The 27,742-nt window shown below is 30.1% G+C and overlaps 2 protein-coding genes across 4 annotated transcripts in view; one reads left to right on the top strand and one right to left on the bottom strand.

Moving 5' to 3' along the window:
• The first annotated feature begins 14 nt into the window (after nucleotides 1-14).
• On the top strand, nucleotides 15-20,945 carry LOC130664762 (calcium-transporting ATPase sarcoplasmic/endoplasmic reticulum type). 3 transcript variants are annotated; one of them, XR_008989463.1, is made up of 12 exons: nucleotides 15-249; nucleotides 1,924-2,113; nucleotides 6,117-6,134; nucleotides 7,703-7,785; nucleotides 8,214-10,094; nucleotides 10,168-10,388; nucleotides 10,469-10,604; nucleotides 10,676-10,828; nucleotides 11,071-11,204; nucleotides 11,276-11,393; nucleotides 11,790-15,376; nucleotides 17,695-20,945. XR_008989463.1 is itself a non-coding variant. In XM_057464852.1 (12 exons), the coding sequence occupies exons 2-12, from the start codon at nucleotides 1,996-1,998 to the stop codon at nucleotides 17,721-17,723; spliced, it is 3,009 nt and encodes a 1,002-aa protein (XP_057320835.1). In that variant the 5' UTR covers nucleotides 15-249; nucleotides 1,924-1,995; the 3' UTR covers nucleotides 17,724-20,945. The 3 variants fall into 3 exon arrangements, 1 of the variants encoding a protein (XP_057320835.1); XM_057464852.1 differs by having other exon boundaries at nucleotides 11,790-11,907; XR_008989464.1 differs by lacking the exon at nucleotides 15-249 and adding an exon at nucleotides 1,592-1,752.
• A 5,726-nt stretch (nucleotides 20,946-26,671) lies between these two features.
• The window catches only part of LOC130664763 (alkaline phosphatase-like), a 56,658-nt gene continuing 55,587 nt past the window's right edge, over nucleotides 26,672-27,742 (bottom strand). Inside the window, exon 9 of the mRNA XM_057464853.1 lies at nucleotides 26,672-27,693. Within this exon, the coding sequence (XP_057320836.1) occupies nucleotides 27,268-27,693 (426 nt within the window). The 3' untranslated portion in view covers nucleotides 26,672-27,267. The remainder of the gene's footprint in view (nucleotides 27,694-27,742) is intronic.

The raw sequence follows: 27,742 nt of genomic DNA, 5'->3' as shown, positions 1-27,742 counted from the left end.
AACGAATTTCTAGGATCTACGGCGCCCCGTTTCGCTCAGCAGCGCAGGCGTTGCCGTATCATCATTTTTTTCACGATTTATTAATTTACATGTTTACTTAACTAATTTAAATATTTCGCATTCATTTTATTCAAATAGTCTCAGTTTATTTATTCTTTACTCCACGATGTCGAGACTTGTCTGACGGGGTTTTTTTTAAATTTATAATTGACAAAGTGCTAATTAAGTGTCTAAGATTTTTAATAATCGGTAAGTTCACCCACAATTAATACCGTGTAAAGTGACTTTTAATTATTAAATAATTAAAGTAAAAAAGGAAAGAAAATTGTGGGAAGTGAATCTCGGCTGTCGATTCTTCCAAGTGTCTGTGCTAAAAATATTTGAAAAAAAAAAAAAGAGGTTTAATCCTGTTTTTCTGGTGACTTTTCGCTTAAAGTGTCTGTGGATTTATTAATGTTTTTTTATTAATATCCGATGTTTGCTCAGGGATCAAAAGAATTATTTGAGACAAAGAACAGAGCCCGTAGTCTTACTCTTTAGTCTGCCGATTTATTTATAAACATAACATAAAAGATCATTGTCGAAATATTAACTACCGAATAAATAGAGTATTGAATAATTATAAATAATAAATATTATTATTATTATTATTATGTTGAGAGTTGGCAAAGTGGTAGGTACCCTGGCAAAATAATTAGCTCTGTTGATGCTAAAAGTGTCCGCTCGGGCACTAGAATTTCAAACGAAGGTTAAATTTTAAACTAAATTTAAATAATATATTAATTTATTTATATTATAAATAAATATCTTATTATATTTTTTTGAAATTTAATTATTTAATTTTAATTAAGTCGTATTTATGTAGCGGGTAATTTAATTTAAATTATATAACATAAACAGAAAAAAAATAAAACAAGAGAAGAAAAAAAAGAAAGTGTCTTTATAAATACGCGCCAAGGAAATAGAGGAAGAACTGCTGAAAATAGACGCATCACGTCATTTTAATGAACGTTTTGTCTCCAGCCAATCCCGTTGCTCCACATGCTCCTTATAACTACCGTTCATTTTAATAACTCCTGGTTATCCTTAGCTTTGTCTATTTATATTTCAAATTCAAAAACTCCCGCGGCGAATTTTTTTTCAAATTTATTTACTTGAACTGTCACTTGTAATTAATTAATTAAATTAATTAGTTATTATAATTAAATCGAGGGCTAAAATAAAATTTAAATATACCGGGAGTTTAAATAATTTGAATTTTTTTTTCCCGCGCTGAGTTTTAAAAGCCGCCGCAGGTGGCGCGCAAGAGCAATGAGCTGTTGAATTTTTTTACGTGGGCCAGTTGCGCGGAAGCCAGACTGTGATTTAGTCAGCAACTCGTGGAAATATAAAGTTTTTTCATATTTTATTAATACATTTATATATTTTCCTCTTTATTTCATTGTGTTGTATATATGTATACCCATTGATATATATACATATACAATATCGGAGTAGTTGCGTATAAGTTCAGTATTGGAATAATTTCAACTTTTTTTAATTAAAAATCTCATTAATTAGCGATATCTAAATAAATAATTGATAATAAATAATTAATTTTTAAAAAATGATTATAAGGAAACGTGGTCTGTGATATTTACGTTAAAGACTTTTTTTTTTTTGATCTTTTTTTTTTTAAAAAACTCCCGAGTCATAACCTAGTCGCGTTTTATTTAGTGACACGTACTCTTGTGTCAATTATAATTATTCGCGGTGAGTTTAATAGATTAATTAAATAAATTGGTAATTTAAAAAAATAGTGAAGTGCTCTAGTGGTCTAGTGGCTCTAAACAAATAATTATTAATATTAATTATAATTTATTTATGAATATATGAATAATTATTTATGTTAAATAATTTTATAGCATGAAATTTTTTTTTCAGAGTTAATGAACACAAACTTCTGAGGGACAAAATAAATCAGTAATTAATAAAGAGAGGAAAAAAATAATAGAGATGGAAGACGCCCACTGTAAAACTGTGGACGAGGTGTTGAACTACTTCAACTGTGATCAGGAAAAAGGATTAACACCGGACCAGGTTAAGAGGAACCAGGAAAAATATGGTCTCAATGGTAAGTCATTTTTTTTTTAAACTTTATTTTTATTTCAACGAAGATTATATTTTTAAATTAAAATTCAACGTCAGTCTTCACTGATGTGAATGTAGCAGATGTGAAAAATTTTTAAATTTAAAAATGCAAGTACTGATTTTTCAAAAATCTAAACACGCATTTTAAAATTTTTACTAAAATTAAATATGATACTGAAGTTAGCAAACGTCTAATAATTTTTAAATTTTTTTTAAGCGAGAAATTATAAAAAAAAAAATATTTGAAAAAATTGCACTTGTAGTCTTTTGAATTTTCTACATGTGCATATTTTTATTTTTTTTTTTTTATTCAAATTTAATTGTTCAAAAAAAATTTTTAATTGTCTGCTAACTTCAGGATCGTGATACTGAAGTTAGCAAACGTCAAATAATTTTTGGAATTTAAAAAAAATGATAAATAATAAAAAAAAAATATTTTGAAAAATTGCACTTGTAGATTTTTTTATTTTCTACATGTGCATTTTTTGTTTTTTTTTTTTTTGCAATTGATTTGGTGAAAAAAAAATCAAAAAATTTTTGATTATCTGCTAACCTGGATCATAATTAAATTTTGTTTTGGAATTAAAAAAATTGAAATTCAAAATCGGCTGCATTCACACTGATAATATTTTTAAAAAATGAAATTTGAAAATTGGCTGTCATGTTTCGTACCGTGACCGAGTTTTAGCTTCGTATTAAAGATATTTTTGTTTGAACTATCGAGTTTACCACCACTTGTTCTTCTTTTATCTTTGTTACTTTACTCAATCTATTTTTTCTTTAACATATATATACATATCCACATATATATGTTATTTTTTAAAATACTTATTACGCATTAGAGAGCTTTTAAAAGTCAAGCGACAACCACGTGAACAAAAGTTATTTTATTTATTGAATATTTTTATTTAAAAATAATAAAAAAAAGGAAAGTTTTATTGCTTCGTACCCACTAATGCACGTGTATAAATAAAGATTATATGAATTAATTTATGATATATTTGTGATAAATACAATCTAAATAAACCATGAGCTAAAAGCATGGTATTAAAACTTTAACCAATTGATGGTTTTTTAAATTTATTATCGTAATTATTTTGAGTAGATCTAATAATTTTTTATATTTATAGTTTCGGATCGAATTGTTTTTCTAGGCAATTAGATAAATTAGACTTTAATGATCTTATTTAGGGTGATGAGGACCAAAATACACTCGAGATGTTTACGGAGTTTTAAAGATTTAAGATTTAATGGGCGTAAATATTTAGAGCTTTTAGTTAATTCTGATAATTAGCTGGTAAAATTTCTCGTTGGTTTTTTTTATAATTAATATTTGACTTTTTTATGTTTAAAACGGTTTGAGTTTGAGTGTAAATGTAATTCAAGTTGCCAAAGTCCTACAACTCACTGTCGTAATATATTATGTCATAAAATTGACTTTAGCCCAAGTTTAAATTTTAAAAATACTTATTTTATGTAAGATTTTGTTGGTTATTTTTAAATTTCAAGAGCCGAGTTATTTTTTTTTTATTATTAGTTTTTTTTTATCGGTATGCTTTAATGGTGGCAATGAAAATTTAACGCAGACTGTAGATTTAATGTCGATGAACTTTGAATTATTAAACGACTAAGGTGTTTTGTGCTAGAGGTTTGCTGAGTGATAAATTGCTTGGTAAAACAAAGTTTTTTTTTTTTAACTATTTATGAAAATTACTCCGCTGGAATTGGGAATTCATTTTTAATGTGGGAATTCTATTTGTAGATATTATTTATTGCAGCCTTATAAATGCAACATATGTAAGGTGATCTAGTTCTTCAAGTTAATAAGATTTAACATAAATATTTTTTAAATAAAAATCACTTTTTTTTATGAAATTATTTTTACAGTTCGTATTAAATTTTTTTTGAATTCTTGATGTCAAATTAAATTTTCATGTCAATTTTCCTTCTATTTAATTTTTAAATATTTCATAAATAATTTATAAGATTTCGGAGTAAAATTTGTATCCCAGTAAGTGAAATTTTTAAATGAAAATCACTTTTTTTTTATGAAATTATTTTTACAGTTCGTATTTAATTTTTTTTTAAATTCTTGATGTCAAATTAAATTTCCATGTCAATTTTCCTTCTATTTAATTTTTAAATATTTCATAAATAATTTGTAAGATTTCGGAGTAAAATTTGTATCCCAGTAAGTGAAATTTTTAAATGAAAATCGCTTTTTTTTTATGAAATTATTTTTACAGTTCGTATTAAATTTTTTTGAATTCTTGATGTCAAATTAAATTTCCATGTCAATTTTCCTTCTATTTAATTTTTAAATATTTCATAAATAATTTGTAAGATTTCGGAGTAAAATTTGTATCCCAGTAAGTGAAATTTTTAAATGAAAAACACTTTTTTTTATGAAATTATTTTTACAGTTCGTATTTAATTTTTTTTTAAATTCTTGATGTCAAATTAAATTTCCATGTCAATTTTCCTTCTATTTAATTTTTAAATATTTCATAAATAATTTATAAGATTTCGGAGTAAAATTTGTATCCCAGTAAGTGAAATTTTTTAATGTCAATTGAAGAATAAAAGAAAAAGTTAATGAAGAAAAAGTGATTAGTTGATTATATGAAAATAACGAAAGCAAAAACCGGGACAAAGATTTATTGGCGAGTGCAAGGAGAATATCTAAACATAGATGGCTTTTTATTGTCCGTAGTAGAGAACCGTGGATGGACACACCGAGGATAGAATAGATTTGTGTACATCATCCGAGCTTTGTATCTGTCCTTGCTGCTCACGCTCATTGTCGCGTAACAAATTTATACAACACTCTAACGTATGCCTCACAGCCACGTCACACTTTATCATCCGCGAGCACACATTGCACGGGAAAAACGATCAATGGTCCCTTCACCCCCTACCTCTCTCTCTCTCTCTCTCTCTCTTTCTCTCACTCTCGCTCTCGCTTTTTCCAACATTGTTTAGCCCTCAACTTCAGGCTACATCGCACCATGCCCTCATCTATCCAACCATCCATCCATCTATCCATCCATCCATCAACACATATACATATATATCTATATATATATACAAAAGTTATTTTTCTTCAGAAAAAATCTAGGGGGTACCAACAATTCCCTCATTTTTTTTATCGACTTTTTTTTTTATCTTTTAACTACACGTGTCTTCATATCACACACACGCATGAATATATATATGGATATGGATATGTATATATATTTTATATTTAAATTTTAAAAAAAATAAATTTTTAATTTTTTTAAATTTTATCCAGCGAAAAAATTAAAATTTGAATAAAATATTAATTTTGAGTAAAAAAAAAAATTAAAATTAAAAAAAAAAAAAAAGTATTTCGTGTAATTAATTCATGAAAAAAGTTTGAGTATAAAAATAAGTAAAAGGAAAAGTTTAAAAGTAAAGACAAAGAAAATTATAAATACTCGCGGCAACTTTGAAACAAGTTAACCAAACAAACTTATTTATACCTCGAATTATATAGTTATATAATAATATAATATAATACAATATAAACAGAGTAATAATATCTGATAAACAATCAAATTAAAATCCGATACTCAAACTCGACAAGACCGGTGATTAATTAATTTAATTAATTTGTCAAAGCTTGAGTATCCGTCTATATATGTATCGAGGTTTATATTTGATAAAATAATCTGACAATTAGTAATGTCAATTATTATCAGATGTAACGTTTAATATTAAATTCCGCTTGTTCACGGATGCAGAATACAATACAGTCGATATTATCGTAGCTTTCATGTAGGTCAGCTTCAGAGAATAAAACTCGTCGCAAAATAGTCGCATTAGAATCCCTAATTAATTTAATCAGTCAGCCAATCTATCAATTTAATTAATCAATTACTAGATTAATATGTTTATTAATTGTTAATAATAATAATTTTAACAGAATTTCACTATTTACTAATTACTCCATTTGTTTGTTACAGAATTGCCGGCTGAGGAGGGTGAGTTGATAAAAATAATCTTTGTAATCATAGTTTAGATAAAATTTTCTTTATTTACTTAACTTTTGAATTTATAAAAATTTTATCTCTTTATTTTATTAATTAAGATAAAAATTTTATAAATTCACAGAAAAAAGGATTTCTTGGTGCAAAAAATATTTTTCACTATGAGTACGAGTGTAGCAGACATCAGACAAATTTAAATTTATAAATTAATAGAGTAAATAATTTAAAAATAATATTTACAAAAAATTCACTCATTAATTTCAAAATTTTTTTAATTATTTATTTATTAATAATTTTAAATTCGTCTGACGTCTACTACATTCACACTCATATGAACTGAACATAATTTTCTTAGGACTAGAAAAAATTTCTTAGCACAAGAATTTTAATCTCGCCCTAAGAAATTTTTTTTTCCCAATTTTTTGGGGCAGCTGAAAATTTTCTTTGGGGAGTAAAAATTTTTTCGCGCCAAGAAAACTCTTTTTCTGTGCGAATAATTAACAGACCTTGAAGTAAAGTTAATTATATAAATATATATATATTAATAATAGACTTGAAGGTGTGACGATGACAATGATAACGGACTGTTAAGTATCCGATACTTGTTCTTTTACTTTTATGTCCCTCGTAAGCCTCATTATTATATTTAAACAATATTTACGCAGTATAAAACCTCCATTGTCTTCACTACGAGGGAGAAAATAATGAATAATAATAATAATAACAATAACAATAATAATAACTTAATGATAATACATAATAGATAAATAATAAAAAAAACTAGTACATGGATAATAAAAAAAAAATCAATTGGAATTGACAGTGACGTGTTTTCATAACGTTTTTATTTAAAAGTTATTTATATATATATATAAAAATATAAAGGTAAAAAATAGTCATTGGACGTTGCATTAATTCGAGCGTCATAAATATATATGATAATTATATTTATCAGTTGAAATAAATTTTCACGGACTCGATTAAAGAGATAGACTACAGATTATCAAGATAAAATATATATAGATTTTTAATGTGATAAATTTGTGCTGAAAAAAATGTTCTATTAAAATAATTGTTGAGGTAAAATGCAATAATTGGAATTAGCGGTTAGCGATTGTTGGTCTGTAAATAATTATTAATGAAGCATAGTTTTGTCAGAGTTTTAATGACGTCAATTCGTACGCAAGACATTTGCCATCAAGGTCGCGGTGACTCGGTCGGTGTCTTGTTGTTGCAAGTTCCGCTGTTTAATGTATGACCAACAATTACTGTATTATATTAAAGTCACATTGATAAAAATAATTATTTTATCGGAACATTGTTAGTTTGTTGCAATTATAATTGAGGTGATCGAGGGCTTAATGAATTACTTGCACCAGCACATGGCCCGCGGTATCGATAAATTTTTAAATACGGGCCATGTGAGTTCTCAATAACTTACTTCAAACTTCCGCTGTTATTTATTCATGTATATTATGTATAATATAAATATGTGCTGGCATTTTTATTTTAGTATTCAAATTTTATAAATGTAATAAAAATTTTTATGATATTTTTTACAGGAAAAAGTATTTGGCAACTCGTTTTGGAACAATTCGATGATCTTTTAGTTAAGATTTTACTGTTAGCTGCTATTATTTCTTTCGTAAGTATTTTTTATTTCATTTTTTTTCCTGGTTTTAAATTTTTGAATTTACGAGTAAACAAACTTACGAGTATTTATTTTATAAAGAAAGTTTTTGGTTAATTTTTTTAGACCCAAGTTAAATTATCAAACATAACCAAACTTTTTTAATTAAAAATTTTCAGCTGATAAGAAAAAAAATTTAATGTCTAGTAAAAAAAATTTTAATCTTTCGTTATCTTGATAAGAAGACAATGAAAAATATATTTGATTTAATAAATATATAACGTAGAATGAAAACAAAATAAATTTTGGAAATGATCGTAAATACTCGGGAGTTTCCGTATCACCGTCGGCCATTTTGTTGACCAGGAAAAAAATGTCATGATTTTTAAAATTAATTTTTATGGTTTAACTGTAACTGTAATTAATAATAATATTTTTTTCAGGTATTAGCTTTATTTGAAGAGCACGATGACGCGTTCACAGCATTCGTGGAGCCCTTCGTCATCTTACTTATCCTTATCGCTAACGCCGTGGTCGGTGTGTGGCAAGAACGTAACGCCGAGTCGGCCATCGAAGCTCTCAAGGAGTACGAGCCAGAGATGGGTAAAGTTGTCCGTGCCGACAAATCCGGAGTCCAGCGGATTCGCGCCAAGGAAATCGTACCCGGTGACATCGTTGAGGTGTCGGTGGGTGACAAGATCCCTGCCGATATCCGTCTGATTAAAATTTTCTCGACAACTCTCAGGATCGATCAGTCCATCTTGACCGGAGAGTCGGTGTCAGTAATAAAACACACTGACGCTATTCCCGACCCCCGAGCTGTTAACCAGGACAAAAAGAACATCCTGTTCTCCGGAACCAACGTTGCCGCAGGTAAAGCCCGTGGTGTCGTAATGGGAACTGGTCTTAACACCGCCATCGGTAAAATCCGTGTTGAAATGTCTGAGACTGAAGAAATCAAGACTCCCCTGCAACAGAAATTGGACGAGTTCGGTGAACAATTGTCTAAAGTCATCACCGTCATCTGTATCGCCGTATGGGCCATCAACATCGGTCACTTCAATGACCCAGCTCACGGAGGTTCCTGGATCAAGGGCGCCATCTACTACTTCAAGATCGCCGTAGCTTTGGCCGTCGCTGCCATCCCCGAAGGTCTTCCCGCCGTAATCACGACTTGTCTGGCTCTCGGTACCCGTCGTATGGCCAAGAAGAACGCAATCGTACGATCACTTCCCTCTGTCGAAACTCTGGGATGTACATCAGTCATCTGCTCCGACAAAACCGGTACTCTGACCACCAACCAAATGTCCGTCAGCCGCATGTTCGTCTTCGAGAGGATCGAGGGTAACGACAGCAACTTCAACGAGTTCGAAATCACCGGATCCACTTACGAGCCCATCGGTGACGTCTATCTCAAAGGCCAGAAAGTAAAGGGAGCCGAATTTGAAGCACTCCACGAGCTCGGAACAATCTGCATCATGTGTAACGACTCCGCCATCGATTTCAACGAATTCAAACAGGCCTTCGAGAAAGTCGGCGAGGCCACCGAGACTGCCCTGATCGTTCTTGCCGAGAAAATAAACCCCTTCGGCGTACCCAAGACTGGATTGGACAGACGTACCGCTGCCATCGTCGTCCGACAAGACATTGAAACAAAATGGAAGAAAGAATTCACTCTGGAATTCTCCCGGGACCGTAAATCCATGTCATCTTACTGTGTCCCACTCAAACCCTCCAAGCTTGGAACTGGACCTAAACTCTTCGTCAAAGGAGCACCCGAAGGAGTACTCGAAAGATGTACGCACGCACGTGTTGGTACCAGCAAAGTTCCTCTCACTTCAACCCTCAAGAATCGCATCCTCGATCTCACTCGCCAATACGGTACTGGACGCGACACCCTCCGTTGTCTGGCTCTCGCTACTTCTGACCACCCAATGAAACCCGACGAAATGGACCTTGGAGACTCGAACAAATTCCACCTCTACGAAAGAGACCTCACGTTCGTTGGAGTCGTCGGTATGTTGGACCCCCCGCGTAAAGAAGTTTTCGACTCAATCGTTCGATGCCGCGCTGCTGGTATCCGTGTCATTGTTATCACTGGTGACAACAAAGCCACCGCAGAGGCCATCTGCAGACGTATTGGAGTCTTCGGTGAAGATGAAGACACCACCGGTAAATCCTACTCTGGTCGTGAGTTCGACGACTTGCCTATTGCCCAACAGAGAGAAGCTTGCGCACGTGCCCGGCTATTCTCACGTGTCGAACCTGCTCACAAATCAAAGATCGTTGAATACTTGCAGAGCATGAATGAAATCTCAGCTATGGTTCGTATTAATTTATTCCCCAATCACCCGGTAGCTCATTTACGAAATCTAATCTATAATTTATTTCCAACAGACTGGTGATGGTGTAAACGACGCGCCTGCATTGAAAAAAGCCGAAATCGGTATCGCCATGGGTTCAGGTACTGCTGTAGCTAAATCAGCATCAGAGATGGTACTAGCTGACGATAATTTCTCGTCCATTGTTGCTGCTGTTGAGGAGGGTCGTGCCATTTACAATAACATGAAACAATTCATCCGTTATCTTATCTCTTCCAACATCGGTGAAGTCGTCAGGTAGATTTATAACTTTAAATCTTCACAATAAAATCACAAGATAAAATCTTTCGATAACGAAAATTCATTTAAATCCACAGTATTTTCTTGACTGCCGCCCTTGGTCTTCCTGAGGCTCTTATCCCAGTCCAACTTCTCTGGGTAAATCTCGTAACTGATGGTCTTCCAGCCACCGCCCTTGGATTCAATCCACCTGATCTCGACATCATGGACAAGGTACTTGATCTTCGCGTGACACTTGGAACTTAATGGTTTCTTAAATCTAATTTACTTTAAAATTATTTCAGCCACCACGTAGAGCCAACGAATCATTGATCTCTGGTTGGTTGTTCTTCCGTTACCTCGCTATTGGTGGTTACGTCGGTGCTGCTACCGTTGGATCTGCTGCCTGGTGGTTCATGTACAGTCCTAATGGACCTCAACTTAGTTACTACCAACTGGTAAGTTATTTTAATTAATTAATTAATTAATTATTATTAGTATGAATTTTTCAGACTTTTCCTTTACATCTCTCCCTAGCTCATTTCCATTTTTGCTCTCCCTAGTTCTTTCCCTTTCAACTTGTGCGGCTGTGGCCCGACTTATACCTACAGTACAAGTACTGGAAGTCCAGCGGCATGGGCTAAACTCCAGTGATCGATAAAATTCCCATTAGTATTAAATATTTTATTTATTTTTTCAGACTCATCACTTGGCTTGCATTGGAGGCGGTGATGAATTCAAAGGCGTAAACTGTAAAATATTCACAGACCCCCACCCCATGACAATGGCATTGTCTGTACTTGTAACTATTGAAATGTTGAACGCAATGAACAGGTACTTTGTCAATTATTTTAAATACCAGGCTATTAATAATTATTATTATGGATAATTTTTTTTTTGTTCAGTTTGTCTGAGAACCAGTCATTGATCACCATGCCCCCATGGTCGAATATGTGGCTCATTGCCTCCATGGCACTTTCATTTACACTTCACTTCGTTATTCTTTACGTTGAAGTTCTTTCGGTAAGTGCACAATTTTTTTTTATTCCCATAATTATACAAAAAATCCAAATTTCGATAGAAGATAATTTTTTTTGTAGCTTTTAGTCAAAATTTTAATTCTATTGAAATTTCCATAATTTAAAAAATATTTTCCCGCGGGTTTTTCAAATTCTTCCCTAAGATATGAAATGACCTCTAAGCGCTGCGGTCAATTTCTTAGATTTTTTCAGACCAAAAGTTCCCCTAATTAATTAAGAATTCAGGATTTTCTCAATAATTTTAGTTGATCTGATTATTAGAGGAGAATAAATTTCCAAAGCTATAAAAAAATTATTTCTTCCGCAAAATGGATAGATTTGTATAGTAAATGAATGAATTAATGAAACAAAGACTAATAAATAAATGAAATACCAACAGTCTGTGTTCCAAGTAACTCCCTTGTCTGGAGACGAGTGGATAACAGTAATGAAGTTCTCAATACCAGTGGTGCTGCTCGACGAGACCCTCAAGTTCATCGCTAGAAAAATAACAGATGGTGAGAATCCCCTTTACACCGTTCACGGGATCATTCTTATGTGGGCCGTATTCTTTGGACTGTTACTTTACGGCCCAATTTAGATAACCATTATTTTTTTTACAAACTTTTATTAATTTAATTAAAACAATAATTAGCTTAAAACCAGCCACCAATAGCTAAAAAAATACATGGAAATTCGCAGGAATTTCGGACTTGCTGCATTTATTATTTTAAAACACCGGCTTGACAAATTCACTCCCGATTTTTTTAAGAGTTTGTACTTTTGTCTCCCCACCCGATGCCCTCGTCGCATGCGATTGGTCAGTAGCCTTTTGAGTCGTACAAAAAACTTAAACAATGCATTTAACCTGACCCTTGTTGCCGTAATGCGCAAAAATTACAGAAACAAACAACAAAATCGAGTGCCTTTGATAAAATAGTCGCACTCTGTTATCTTTCTTCCGTTTTATTGTTTCCCTTTAATAGTAAAATTGCCAAACAATCGCACAAAACATCTAAACAATCCTTTGTTTATACTGACTAAAAGCTTGCCGACAATCACCGATACCTTCTAATGAAGCATTTAAATATTTCGAGCGTACAATTATATTATTTAATTATATTTATAATTAATAACGATTAATAATAATTGTTAATTATTATTAGTTACTACAAATGTTGTAAATAATTTTAAAACAAATGAATAAATAATCGCGAGAAATGCTGTACATTGTTAGCTTAAATAGTAATTTAGCTTCTGAATGAAAGAATCGGTGATGATTAATCATCGTCATCATCGCATGACCCATTAATTTAATTTATAAAAATGAAAACAATGATTTTAACCTAAAATGGAGTTGTGGAGTTGGCGTTAATCTTCCGGAACAAAAGTAATAAACAAAGCTTATGCATGTCAAGTCCTCATTCTTGCGCCTTCCTGTTAATCAACAAATAAAAATACAATTAATTGATTAATTGATTGATTAATAAATGAATAAATAAAATAAATGATTAAATTGAGACAAGGCATTGAGGCGATCGAGTGGTAAGTTGCGTTAACGCGATAGGTAATTTATTAATTTATGATTAATCATTAATTAATAATAAAGAATATTAATAAATTAATGAAAATAAGATACATTGTAATAATTCAATTAATATTCTTTATTAATAGAAAAATTAAACAGATTCTTTTATAACGAATCAGTTTGTTTTTGTTTTTTTTTTTTTCAAATATATGAACAATAGATGAAACCCGTAAGTTCATTCCACGTGTGTGTGTTTATCCCATTTTATTTTTGTGTGTTAATGCTTTAATTAAGAATTCATTGTTATTATTAAGCCACTGATTTATATTATATTATATCTATATACATATTAATATTAATATCAATACAACAATAGTATAATATAATATATATATAAATATATTTGTGGGCGAGTCGTGCGCATTTTTAGTCGCTCTCCTGCGTCGAGTTGTTAATTTCACGATCATTAACCATCGGTTTATTTATTTATTAATCAACTTTCGTAACTGCATATATATTTTAATAATTTTTGAATCTGACTAGACGTAGGAAATTTTTTAAAAAACCCGTCGCCAAAATATCGAGTCTTGACTTTTAAAATTTATAACCTAGATGGAATTAATGTAGCTCAATTTTTATATACAATAATTATTGGATTAATAGAAGATAAAAAGTAATTAACTATTGATAAATATTAATATTAATATGAAGATATAATTGAATTGATAGTTAAAAAAAATAGAAAATCCACTCTACAATTTTTTATAACCAACACAAGACTGAGGCGAGTGGTTAATGTTAAAACAATCATGTGAAGATACAATATGCAGATATATAAATATATAGATAGATAGTTAATTAATTAATTGTATTGTTAATTAATTAATTAATTAATTTATTTATTAATTAATAGTTAAGGTGTTTGAGCATAGACTAGTTTTATTAATCATTACTTTTAATGGCGCTCGTACTTTGTACAATAAGAGTTTCAGGTTAATTAATAATTGCACCGTTTTATTAATTTTGATTAATGGTTATTAATTAGTAGAATTTCTACGTGAAAAAATTTTAAATTAATATCCAGAGGCTCATTAATTAATTAACAATTAATAATTACTAATTTGAAGTTTCGATTAATGATTAATAGTAAAAACATTTTAATGGTAATTAATAATTAATTGTTAATTAAAATTAATGAATAAATTTAAATTAAAAAAATTAAACAGAAAGTACACATTAGAGTAAAATTTATGGTCTAGTACAAACTTCTTCCAGAGAGAGAATGAACCTCGGCATTGCCCCCACTACATTTAAATTTCAAACTGCGCATGCGCAACAAAGAGTGGGGGAATATTTAGTGGCAGAGTGGGAGTAAAAACCGGAAATACCCGAGGTCCACTCTCTCGCTTGGACATTTTATGAAATTAACAAAACAAAATGGCGCAACGGTGCAAGTAACCTACAATTAATGATTAATGAATAAAATAATTAATAAATCATCACATTAATCACGATAAACTCGACGTAGGAAGCTATTTATAAATAGTGTGAATAAAATGTGTGTTTTGTGTGTCCTAATACCCCGAGCGCCAACAAAATTGACCAATCATTTATTTTTTTGTAGTTAATACCATTTAATTAGAAAAAAAACCTAATTATTAATTATTAATAACTGATAATTTATAATTATATTATTTTAAATACCCATTCACACGCATATTTATGTCATTAATGTTTTAAAATGTCGTTTGCGTGTGATGTTAATTATGTATCGAATCTTTCTCATTACTAATGATTAATATAAAGATTAATCATTCAATTAATTATTAATTTTGTATCGTAATATATATCCATTAGTAATGATTTAGATATAATAGCAAGGATTTTTATTTTTAATCAATTTGTAAACCTTTTCGATTTGAATTAATGAGTAATTATTTGTTATTAATAAAAAGGAAATATTAATTAATAATAATTGTGTCACAATTCGTGTCTTTAAGTCACAATCGGCCTACATAATTATAAAAAATAAATAAAAAAATATAATAAACAATAAATATTATTAATTTTTAGTTATTTATTCAGTTGCAATTAACGAGCAAATTATACGCTAATTAATTTTAATTAATTGACGAACTAAAAACGGGTTTTAGTAAAATTTACGAAACGTATTAATTAGCAATCGAAGAAAAACTGTCGAGTAAACAATAATATTTACGACAGTAATTATTATGATGAAAACAATTTTAATGATAATGATAATTACGTAGTTTTTGCATGAAGTGTTTAAGTTACCCCTGAATGATTACTCAGTGTTTAATCGCTCGAGTCACCCCGTGTTTTTATTCCATTTAAAAATGTAGCTTGTAATAACAAGGTTTTTTTGCTGTTTTAACTCCCATTCCAATAAACTTTTTATCTTCTGACGATCGACGACAATCAACAGCCGCAATGCAATGGTGAGTATATTTATTAATCAATATACTTTTTTGTTAAATTTTTTTGTTAAACTTCTGTACTACTGGAAGCGGCAAAAGAAAATTAAAAGAGAAAAATAAAAAAAATACTGACATGGGTGAAGGTAACTTTGTATTTTTGTTTTCGTTTCCGGGTAATTGTTTTATTTAGACAAACTTTTTTTATTTTTTATTTTTATTTTGCTACGGAGTTTTAAAAAACATCAAGGGAAAAACTGGAAAGTGAGCTGGGAAAATGTATATAGAGTTTGTCTGTAACTAGCGCGCGATTTAATCTGATTCAAAATTTAATACATGGGTGCATCCGACTGACGTTGGCATTTTCAGAGAAAGAAAAAAATACTATAAATAAATCAAAATAAGTTTTTACACGGAAGAAAATAATGGAAACTGTTCCCATAATTTTGTGAAATTTTTTCCTATATTATATCATAGGAATTACAACCATAAATTATGGGAGCAGTTACTATAATTATAAGAATGTTTCCCATAATTATAGGAATAGTTCCTATAATTATGGGAATGATACCCATAATGTTATGGGAATGGTTCCTCTAATTATAGGAATGGTTTCTATAATTTATAGGAATACTTTCAACAATATTATGGGAATCATTCCTATAATATATATGAACTATTCCTATAAATTATAGGAATCATTCCCATAAAGTATAGGAATAGTTCCCTTAACAATAAAGGAACCATTCCCATAACGTCATAGGAATAGTTCCCATAATGGTATAGGAATAATTCCTATAACGTTATGGGAAGGGTTCCTCTAATTTATGGGAATGATTCCTATAATTTATAGGAATAGTTCCTATATATTATAGGAATGATTCCCATAATATTATAGAAAGTATTCTTATAAATTATAGGAATCATTCCCATAAATTATGGGAACCATTCCCATAACAATAAAGGAACTATTCCTATACCATTGTAGGAACCATTCCCATAACGTTATAGGAATAGTTCCTATACTATTATGGGAATCATTCCCATAATATTATGGGGATTGTTCCCATACCATTATAGGAACCATTCCTTTAATATTATGGGAATAGTTCCCATAATGGTATGGGAACTATTTTCATACTATTATGGGAACTATTCCCATAAATTATAGGAACAATCCCTATAATAGTATATATATAGGTATATAGTATATATATAGGTACTATTCCCATACCATTATGGGAACCATTCCCATAATGCATAGCAAAACTTCCCATAATTTTCTTTCCGTGTAGAGTAATTCGAGTTATAAATTACTTTTTAAAGGCTGTGTGAAAAATTACTTGATTTTCGTTTCTGCTTTTTGCAAAATTTCGAGTTAACGACAAAAATAAATTATTTAATATTTTTATTGAGCTTTAAAAAAAAAGTCTACAGGGATCGGTGTAATGTAGCGCCCGGAACTACCACGCGATATAGTCAGACCTAAAATTCTCATTACTTTAGAAAAGAAAAAAAAAACGAAACCACTTGAAACTATCACGCGATTCAGTCAGAACGAAAATTCCTGCGAGTAAATAAAAATAATTATCAAGATAAACTCAAATAAATCTTAAACTCTAGATCAATAAATAAATAATATTTTCGTCGGTAATTAAAATTTAAAAAAAAATAATAAAATATCGTTACCTTCGCCCAGTTGACTTTAAAACGGCGAGTCGTTGACGGACTGGCCGACTCCCGGGTATCCAGAGGCATCTAAGCCGCAAAAAAAAATAACATGGTCACCAGGAGCCCGTGTGGTACAGACGGTTAACATCAGAAACCTTATCACCATCACATTTTTTTTTAAACAGCACATTCGTCAGTTAAAATAAAATTATCAATGCAGCAGTAAAGTGATACTTTGAAAGCATCAACGACATTAATAAACAAATTTAAGTAACTAAATATAAATGATAAACCAGCCGTAGCATCAACTCGATCATCTTTCAGTTCATCTACTCATTTCTCACCCTCCTCTAAACGGAAACAGGAGAAGAAAAACTAAACGAAAAGTTTCATTGATCTTAAGAGCGAAATTTCCATCCTCAGACGCACCTGCCTCGGAGCCAGTGGATTATTTATTTTTAATAAGTATCTAACTGTTTTGACCACTAATTTCTGTAGTTGGTTTTCATTAACGGCTTTCACCATTTTATTTTCATTAATAATAAAAATGATAACGATAATTCGTAAGTCCATTAATTGGTAAAAAAATTCATATAAATGTCTAGTAATTAATTAAGAGCGTAATTAATAAATAAATGTTGTAATTAACATGAGTGTAAATGTGTTTACAGTTTCGCCACCAGTGAAACCAACGCAGTAATCAACGCCCGGATAATTATTGCGAGGGAGTAGAAAAATAAAATAAACAAAATCTAAAATAAAATAAAATAAAATAAAATAAAAACGAAAATGTAATTTATAAAAAGCATGTATATAAGATAATAAACTGGAGAAAATGGATAAATGTCGAGGAGGAAAGACACCTGGTAAACAAGCTGTTGGAGATAGGATGACTCTGTAACTCTGAAGATGGGAGAAATAAATAAAATAGAATAACGAGTTAAATGTATGTGTGTCTGAGTAAACGAGAAAACGAGTTGGAGAAAAGCGAGACGAAAATTTCTATTCCTAGTGACCGATTACTTCATTCTGGAGCTGTCTCTCCGCGCTACTCCTTTATACACATATATATTTATATATCTATATATATAAATATATATACTTCTGCTCGAGTGCAGGCAGGAAAGGGAATTTGAAAATAACCCGGAAAAGGAGATTGGAATATTAGTAGAATGATAGAAATAAAATTGAATAAACTCAAAAATAATAATAATAATAATTTTAATAATAATAAGAGGGATACTTTTATTGATATAATGCCTGAGATTTCATCTTGGAACCTCGGCTGTAGTAAATAAATCCAGTGTTACGTTTTTAAAATGAATTACTTTTTAAAAAAGACATCGAATTTAAATCAGTGACATTTTTTTTTATTTATTTACTCACAAGTTAATAAATAATTTTAATTAACTGTTAATTATTTATAAAAATTACTTATCAAAAGTGTTAATTGTAATTAATAAATAATTAATTATGATTAATACGAAGAAATATAAATACTAATTAACATGATACTGAAGTTAGCAGACGTCTAATAATTTTCGGATTTTTTTTTAGACGATAAAAAATTTAAAAAAAAATATTTGAAAAAATTGCACTTATAGTTTTTTAAATTTTCTGCATGTGCATAATTTTATTTTTATTTTTTTTAAATTAAGTCATTGAAACAAAAATTCAAAAGTTTTTAAATGTCTGCTAATTTCAGGGTCATCTAATTAACTGAGATAATATTAAGACACTAATCAAGACATGTACGAACTAAAAGTACTATTTCGATCAGTTGTTCTGTTGCTGCTTTTAATCCAGCCCATGATACCCGGGCTTAAAAAAATATATAAAAACAATGAGCTCATTAACGTTGCCGCAATTATACTCTCATTGGGCGTGCGAAAGACAACGGCTGTTACCGTAAACAAAACAACAAGAACAACAGGATACCGAAAGTGGCTGCGTATGATCCTGAAGGCCATTATTTAACTGCTAACAGACCAACACCATAGAGCTTACGGAGAAGCTTAACTACCGGGAAGCTTAACTAATATATAATAATACCAGAAAGCTTAAACAAACGACAGCCTTGTTCAACAACTTACACCTTCAAGACTCTTGTCTCTATACAAACCTAATTTCGATCGGTTGCGCTGTAAGAAATTTCGGAGTTAACGCGGATTAAATCCCCAGTGGGTGACTGAATATTAATTTAATTCCCTTGGAATAAGATTCAGTCGAGAGAAGAGTTTCAATTTTGAAACTATTCCTGATTGAACAACTGAAATCAAGCGAATTAAAAATTTTAATTCTGTTATATTCTGTCAAATTCTGCAAAACAGAATTCAACTGAATTGAAAATTTGAATTTGAATTAAAAAGAATAAAAGCGATTTAAAAATTTCAAATTCGTTTTAATTCGGATTCAGAACCAGAAATCGGAGAATTATTTTCGAATTAATCAGAATTATTTAAATTCGTTTTAATTTTGACAAATTCTGGTTTTCCCGCCGAATTAAACAGAATTCATGTTTAAGTTAGCTACCGAATTAACAGAATTTATCTGAATTAAATAGAATTAAAAATTTAATTCTGTCGAATTCTGCAAAACAGAATTCAACTGAATTGAAAATTTGAATTTGAATTAAAAAGAATGAAAGCGATTTAAAAATTTCAAATTCGTTTTAATTCGGATTCAGAACCAGAAATCGGAGAATTATTTTCGAATTAATCAGAATTATTTAAATTCGTTTTAATTTTGACAAATTCTGGTTTTCCTGCTGAATAAGACAGAATTATTCTTTAATTTAGGTACCGAATTAACGGAATTTATCTGAATTAAATAGAATTAAAAATTTAATTCTGTTTAATTCTGTCGAATTCTGCAAAACAGAATTCCACTGAATTGAAAAATTGAATTTGAATTAAAAAGAATAAAAGCGATTTAAAAATTTCAAATTCGTTTTAATTCGGATTCAGAACCAGACATTGGAGAATTATTTTTTAATTAATCAGAATTAAACCGAATAGAAGTATTTAAATTCGTTTTAATTCGGACGAATTCTGGTTTTCCTGCCGAATTAGACAGAATTCATTTTTAATTTAGGTACCAAATTAACATAATTAAATAGAATTAAAAATTTAATTCTGTTTAATTCGATCGAATTCAGTTGTTTAATCAGGGTACGGTTCGGAGTGGAATTAATTTCCACAGGAAGTTTATTTTAATATTCAAACTCCGAATCGGAGGAAATTCGGATTTAAATAAAATCCGTAATTACTTCGAATTTATTCCCGATTTTTTACAGTCGACTGATTTAATATCCAAACAATGCCTAGCTTTGTTACTAGATTTACTACTTATTCCACACCTTTTAATCTCTTTACTTCTATTTCTCTCTATTCTTCTTTACTCTACTCTACTCTACTTTATTCTATTCTTCTCTATTCTATTAATTCATTTCTACTTTAATTTTAATCATCAATTAATAAACAATTTCATTAAAACAAAACTCGAATTCTAACCCTTCTCTTAATCACCCGGCATTTTGTTTAACCTTCCAGCCGCCATCTTGTTATTTATTTTTTAAAAGTTAAATTACTGTTGGTAAAGTATGTACGTGTGCGTTCATGTCTTGCGAGGTGAATTTTAAATAATAATATTTATTATAAAAATAAAAAAATGAAAGTAATACTTGAGGTTTTCGTCTACAGAGAGGTGTTTTATTGTTAAAAATAAATATAAAATTGTATATATAATTATGATATTAATAATTTATTATTGACTATTGATTATTAATATTATTAATTGAATTATTCTATGACGGGATGTATAGACAAAAATTTAATGCCGTCATAATTGATACGAATTGTAACAAATTATAATTATTATATTAATTATTTATTATTTAAAATAAAAATTATAAATTTATAAATCTTGTTATGTCATGTATGATATGGTCAGTCGCCATTATTTACTTATACTTATATTTATTATAGATTTTAAATGCTGAGCGTAAATTAAGGGCCAGAGCGAGAAGAATTTTTGACTAATTTTTATTTTTTAAATTAAATTTGGTACAATTTCGGGAAATTCGAGCTTAGAATCTAATGATAGTTAGAAATTTTGACTAAAAGTGACCTGCAGCTCCATTAAGTATCAATTTGGTGCGGAAAATTTTCTAGTGATACAAAAATTTACAAGTTGACTAAAAATTTGGACCAAAACTCAATTGAAAAATTATTTCTACAGATAAATTAATTTTTTGAATCATTAATTCGAAGTAAATTATTAGACTAGAATCTTTTCTTATTCAAAAATTGTGAGTACGAGTAATCAGTATCGGGACAGTGAAGTACAAAATTGAGGTTAGGAAATTTTCACCGAATTTATACGAATTAAAATATTTTTCGAGTCTTTACAAAAGTCTACCATTCAAATATTTTAGCAAATATTAAATTGAAACATCTTTCCATCGTTAAATTAAAGTTTAAACTCCGAAATTTAGTGATAATTTCTTTCTATTCATTTCTATCCGGCGTGAACTTGGCCCAGAGAGAGAATGAACTTCGGAGTTCCCCCACTACCGAACATTTCTATACTGCGCACGCGTAAGGAAAAGTGGGGGGAATATTTATTACAGAAAACACTCAGAGTGGGAGTAAAAACCGGTAACACCTGAGTTACACTCGTGATTTTACGTGATATCGATATATATTTAGGACAATCATTAGTACAATCAGTAAAATTAAAAGAAAATAATTGATAATTTGAATTTCAAGTCGCATAATTATTCTCGCTCATTAATAATTTTTCTTTATTTATTTATTTAATTTTTTTTGGGTAAATCATAATATTAAGAAACGAAACGTATTTTATTCTAAAAAAAATTTAAATAATTAATTACAATTAATTATTTGTTATGTACGAAAAAAAAATAAATAAAAATAAAAAAAATTCATAAAGTTTGGAAGTAAATTATAATTTTTTTTTATTCTGATAAGATGCCGGTTCTTGAAAGTGGCTTGTGTGTAATAATGGAGCGACGTCCGTTTTGTCGCGACTATCGATTTATTTTTTTTTAGTTATTTGTTAGACAGTAACTGTCGAGTCATATCCTCGGTGGGATCGAGGTCTTCCTCTACGCCGACAGTGGATTTGCACGTCCAGAAGCCTGAGGTTGAGGACGAGGAGGAACAGCCAAACTCTGCCAATTTCCGAGAGATTCTCGACACTCTTTTCTTCTTTATACTTTTGCTTTAAATCCTCATCAATTTTCATCTACTCTTTCCCTTCAATCTTTTCCTCTTTTTAACTAATAGAAAACCTAGAGAAAATTTTTTCAACAAACTTATTTTAGTTTGACATTTTATTATAATTTCAAAACTCCACTAGTTTACTTCTTTTTTTACTGTTAATCAAAAATTACATTTTTCTATTTTTAAAATCAATATTACGCGGGAACTATCAGAGATAGATGAAAAATACATCAATACAATTTTGTTCAGAATTAGATTTCCTATAAAATTTATTTCAATCATTTTTCCGTACCTCCAATAATTTTCCCATAAATGAATTTCTCCCGTAACCTGACTCCAAAATCTATGAATTTAAATCCCCACTTCTCAAAATTAAAACAACTCATTCCCCAATTCAGATACAAAAAAAATGTGTCAGACCTTTTTTGTAGAAAATTAAATTTCCTACAAAATTTGTCTCTATAATTTTTTCCATAACTCCAATAATTTTCCCATAAATGAATTTTTCCCGTAACCTGACTCCAAAATCTACGAATTTAAATCCTCACTACTCAAAATCAAAATAACTCATCCCCTAATTCAGGTACAAAAAAAATGTATCAGACCTTTTTTCTAGAAAATTAAATTTCCTACAAAATTGGTCTCTTTCATTTTTTCCATAACTCCAATAATTTTCCCATAAATGAATTTTTCCCGTAACCTGACTCCAAAATCTACAAATTTAAATCCCCACTTCGCAAAATTAAAATAACTCACCCCCTAATCCAGATACAAAAAAAATGTATCAGACCTTTTTTCTAGAAAATTAAATTTCCTACAAAATTTGTCTCTATAGTTTTTTCCATAACTCCAATAATTTTCCCATAAATGAATTTCTCCCGTAACCTGACTCCAAAATCTATGAATTTAAATCCCCACTACTCAAAATCAAAATAACTCATCCCCTAATTCAGATACAAAAAAAATGTATCAGACCTTTTTTGTAGAAAATTAAATTTCCTACAAAATTTGTCTCTTTACTTTTTTCCGTATCTCCATTAGATTTCCCATAAATCAAAAAAATTCTCGTATGTTGGTTTAAGTTCAAACTTAATCTAAAAAATCCGAATTTAAATTAAAATATAAATATAAATATAAAAGTTATAACAAGTTAACTAACTGACAAGGTCGCGTCAGGTAGATTTAAAAAGTGTCTCAGCTGTTAGAAGAACTTGTTCTCTTAGCAAACTAAAAGTTATCCAGCGAAAATTAATTTATTATCCGCAAAAGCATCCTCAATCCTACTTATCAAGTCTGAGATGCACTTGTTGGCTGAGAACAATTCTTGTAGCTTACCCAGACTATATTCATCTCTCCCTCTTTCCTTGTCTTTACAGCAGCTCTTGCCTTAATTCCGACTAGTATTTCCTGAGAAGCCTCAACGCAACTCTACTCCTATCAAGTCTCCTCCAATCTTCGCCTTTTTCTTTCTAGTATTTCGTCGGTACGTGGAAAACTTTTAGCAGAAACTCCATCATTCTGATGGTATGTAGACACCGACGCAAAGGTAAATGTTTAAACCAGAGGTAAGAAGTAACCGAAGACCAAAGGTATGAGATAAAAGTAAAACGCTTCTACTCAACGACTTCTTTGCTGTCTTCAGTCCTCAGTTAGATATCCAATAGAATTTAATTTCGCTTAATTTAATTTGTCTCTTATCAACTCCGCCGACGGTCTATATAATTTAGACGATTCTATTTGTTTTTAGTCCTTTCTATTATTGACTACTCAGTTAATTATAAAATTCCATTGTGCTTGTAAATATTTACATTAAATCGATGTTATAATTAAATCCAGATGTTAATCTCAGCGCGAGCAAATAGTTTACTTTATTGATTAACACAATTAGTTTGTTTTTTTTTATGGAAATGGGTTGTAGAGAACGGAGATAGCGATCGGAAGTAAAAAAAGTTAAGAGTTTATTGGGGTTTTGTATCGACTTTATTTATTTGGTAAATTTAGGTCCAGATAAATGTATATGCTAATTTTTTCACTTGCAGCTTTTGTAGGAAAGTAATTTAAGTGATAATTGAATCTTAGATTTATTTTTTTCATTTTAACTCATAAATTTATGAGTTCATTTTTACTAAAATTTTTTTAACTTCCCGCTAAGAAAATTGTAAATTTTCAAAAATTCGGGAAGTTATTGGTTTCGGTCCGATTTACGAAAATCGAATTTCCATCAGATGTCGACGTTTTGAGGTCCTAGGAAGCTATTCTGACTAATTTCAAGATGATGTCCGAGTGTACGTACGTACGTATGTAAATACCTGTATCTTTTGAACGGATGAACCGATTTTGAACTTTAAGGTGCCATTCGACGCGGATTGTCAATATCTTGAAGCCGAGAGAAAATTGAGCTTGATCGGTAGGGCTCGTTCAGAGATATTCCAAAAATAAAGTTTTTTCAAAAATGTTTTTTTTGGATAACTTTTAATGTGCTCGATGGATTCATTCCAAAATGGACTGGGCTCTAGAGCTTTATAAGCCACGTCGAATGTCACCTCAACCATCAAAATCGGTTCATTCGTTCAAGAGAAACCGTTGTCGAAAGAATTAAAAAAAAAATTTTTTTTTATTTTTCCTGAAATATCTCAAAAACGACTCGATAAATCGAATCCAAAATTTTATCAGCTTTAGAACTTGACAAAACGCGTCGATTGCCGCCTCAACCATCAAAATCGGTTAATTCGTTCGCGAGATATCGTGGGAGAAAGAAATGCTAAAAAATGGTTTTTTACAAAACAATGGCATACAAAAGTATTTGCGAGCTCGTAGAGCTCGAAAATGTATTCACAATAGTGTTTTCGAGCTCAACGAGCTCGAAAACAGCGGGAAAGTTTTGGGGCTGGCCCGCAGGGTCAACTGACAGACCGATTTTTTATTATGAAAATTCTTGAGGCTCATTAATGCTCTTGCGAGGTAAAATGGGTGTGCCGTCAACTGATCCCAACAATTTTATACCACGACAAGTGATCCCTATAAATTGATCCCACTGACATTTGATCCCATCAACAATTGATCGTTAACTTTTGATATTTACAACAGTGAATTTTAATTACCCATGTCATAGTAATTAATTAATAATTAAAACCGTAAAATGGCCCAAAGTTTGTAGTAAAAATTTTTCTGTACCTCCAATAATTTTCTCATAAATAAATTTCCTAATCTCATAAAAAATCTACAAATTTCTACCCCCACCTCAAAAACAAAATTACTCATGACTTAATCCAGGTACAAAAAAATCTATCAGACTTTTTTTATACTCTCTAAACATGAATTAGTGGAAATTTAATTAATTAGGTTAGTGAAGCAGTATTCACTTCATAATCAGTGTATTTAAATAACAAATTAGTGAATTCTCACTAATAAATTTAGTACTATAATTTTCACTAGGAAATTAGTGATTTTCACTACTGAACTAGCGATATTTTCATAATTTCTACAAGTGAAACTGTTATTCACTTCTTAATTTATGAATTTCACAATTTCACTAGTAACTTTAACTAGCAAATAATTAAATATTTTACTAGATATAAATATAATTAATAATTATGGTGCTATTTTTAAAAATTTTAATAAAAAACTTTCAAAATAAAAAAAAAATAGAAGTACAGAACAATAATATATTTATATGAAAAGTAAGTCAATCATAACATCACGGATTTTTTATTTCTTCATCAGTTATTGTTTGGTATCATAACGAATATACTATTTACACTCACGCGATCACATGCGTATGTCAGCGCAGTGGATAGCATCAAAGACTTTGAATCGGAAGGATGCAGGTTCGAGCCCAGCAGTCACCGGGATTTTTTCATCAACCAAAATCATGTATATTTCTTCTAAGTAATGATTCTAATACATTAATCACATTTCGGATCTAATTACAAGTGTCTTATATTTTTTTTCGCAATATAATATTTTTTTTCACCGATGAAATCAGTGGATTCCCATATTCACTTTTCAATTTAGTGGATTCTCATATTCACTAATCAAATCAGTGAATTCCAATATTCACATATTCATTTAGTGAATATTCACTAATTCTGCGTGGTATGATTGTAGCATTGACAATTAGTGAATATTCACTTAAAATTAGTGAAAAATCACTAATTCATATTTAGAGACTAAAAAATAAAATTTCCCATGAATTCTTTCAGAAAATGCAAAAAAAAATTAATTTCTTGAGCCCCATTTTACGCTGCATTAAATTTTTTACTAAAAAATTAAAAATATGAGACCCAGAAATTCCACATTAATTAATAAAAAAATATAAATTAGTATCAATTAAAATTCCCAACTTACCTGATTTATAAAAAAAAAAAAAACCGAATTTCAATGAACCAAAATTATATTCAACAAATTTTGTCATTTTTATTTTTTATGAAAACAATAGTACATATACATCTATATATATATTAAATTCATCCACAATAATTCGTTCATTTTTGTCCATCATATATAATAATTAATATAGTAACTAATTAGTCCATATATTTACTTATTTACAGATATTAATTAATTATAGCATGTGATGAATTTGCCGAGCGGTGCGCGAAATCCATCACTACGATCAAACAATGTACACATTCATTATTATCATTAATATTATCATTATTACTATAATATTTATAAATATCAATAGGTGCAGTAATAAACGTGAGACTAAAATATAAATAATTAGTATGTCTCAAAACCGCGTAAGATTGTCTTTCTGTACAATTACACTTAAAACTTATCCGTCAATCTCACCAAATATCAACATATATATCAGTATATTTATATATATTTAATATTAAATAACTTTAAGATTAATCCTTTAGTTCAATACTCACTGGAATTATTTTTGGACCCACAGGCATCCCCACAAATATTTTTACATTTTTTTTCACTTGCTCAAAAAAATGGATACAAAAATTGACAGCTAAATGATTAAAAAAAAAAAAATTAGTGGCATTAACTGGCGAGAGGATTAAGCGATAAATAAATAAAAAGTCTTAAAAAAACAGCGGAGAATAGGGAAATAAATAATTGATGAGCTTTAGAAGTCGTGAGATTAGAGCAGACAGAGTTGTTTGATTTAGAGGGGGGATTACGGGCCTGATCGTTCATTACGTCGCTGGATATCGCCGCGCTGTTGGGTTCCGCGGACGGACAACTTATCGGCGCAATAAGATTTGTGTCGTTGATCACGAGGTTGGACTCGTAAGCGCCAGAGCATCGGCTCGCGTACCGGCCAAGACAGGCCGCGTATGCTATCGCGTGCGGGATGTAGCTCTGGTCGACGGTCCCGCTGAATAATACTGAGGCCAGAGGTCCATTTGCAAATACTGGTACGTCCTCTCCGCCGTGGGTCGCCCAAGTCCTGGGTACTCCTGCAGTCTGGAATACATTTTACTCGTATTATTTTTTTCTTTAGGGTGACTTGACT

Source organism: Microplitis mediator, chromosome 3 (assembly GCF_029852145.1).
Source record: "Microplitis mediator isolate UGA2020A chromosome 3, iyMicMedi2.1, whole genome shotgun sequence".
NCBI classification, from domain to species: Eukaryota; Metazoa; Arthropoda; class Insecta; order Hymenoptera; family Braconidae; genus Microplitis; species Microplitis mediator.
This window is presented reverse-complemented; position numbering and strand designations above follow the sequence as displayed.

Coding starts and splice junctions, on each gene's coding strand:
- LOC130664762 (XM_057464852.1), top strand. CDS start 1,996: ATGGAAGACGCCCACTGTAAAACTGTGGACGAGGTGTTGAACTACTTC. Junction 10,389..10,468: donor AACATCGGTGAAGTCGTCAG/GTAGATTTATAA, acceptor TTAAATCCACAG/TATTTTCTTGACTGCCGCCC. Junction 11,908..17,694: donor CGCTAGAAAAATAACAGATG/GTGAGAATCCCC, acceptor ATGTGTTTACAG/TTTCGCCACCAGTGAAACCA.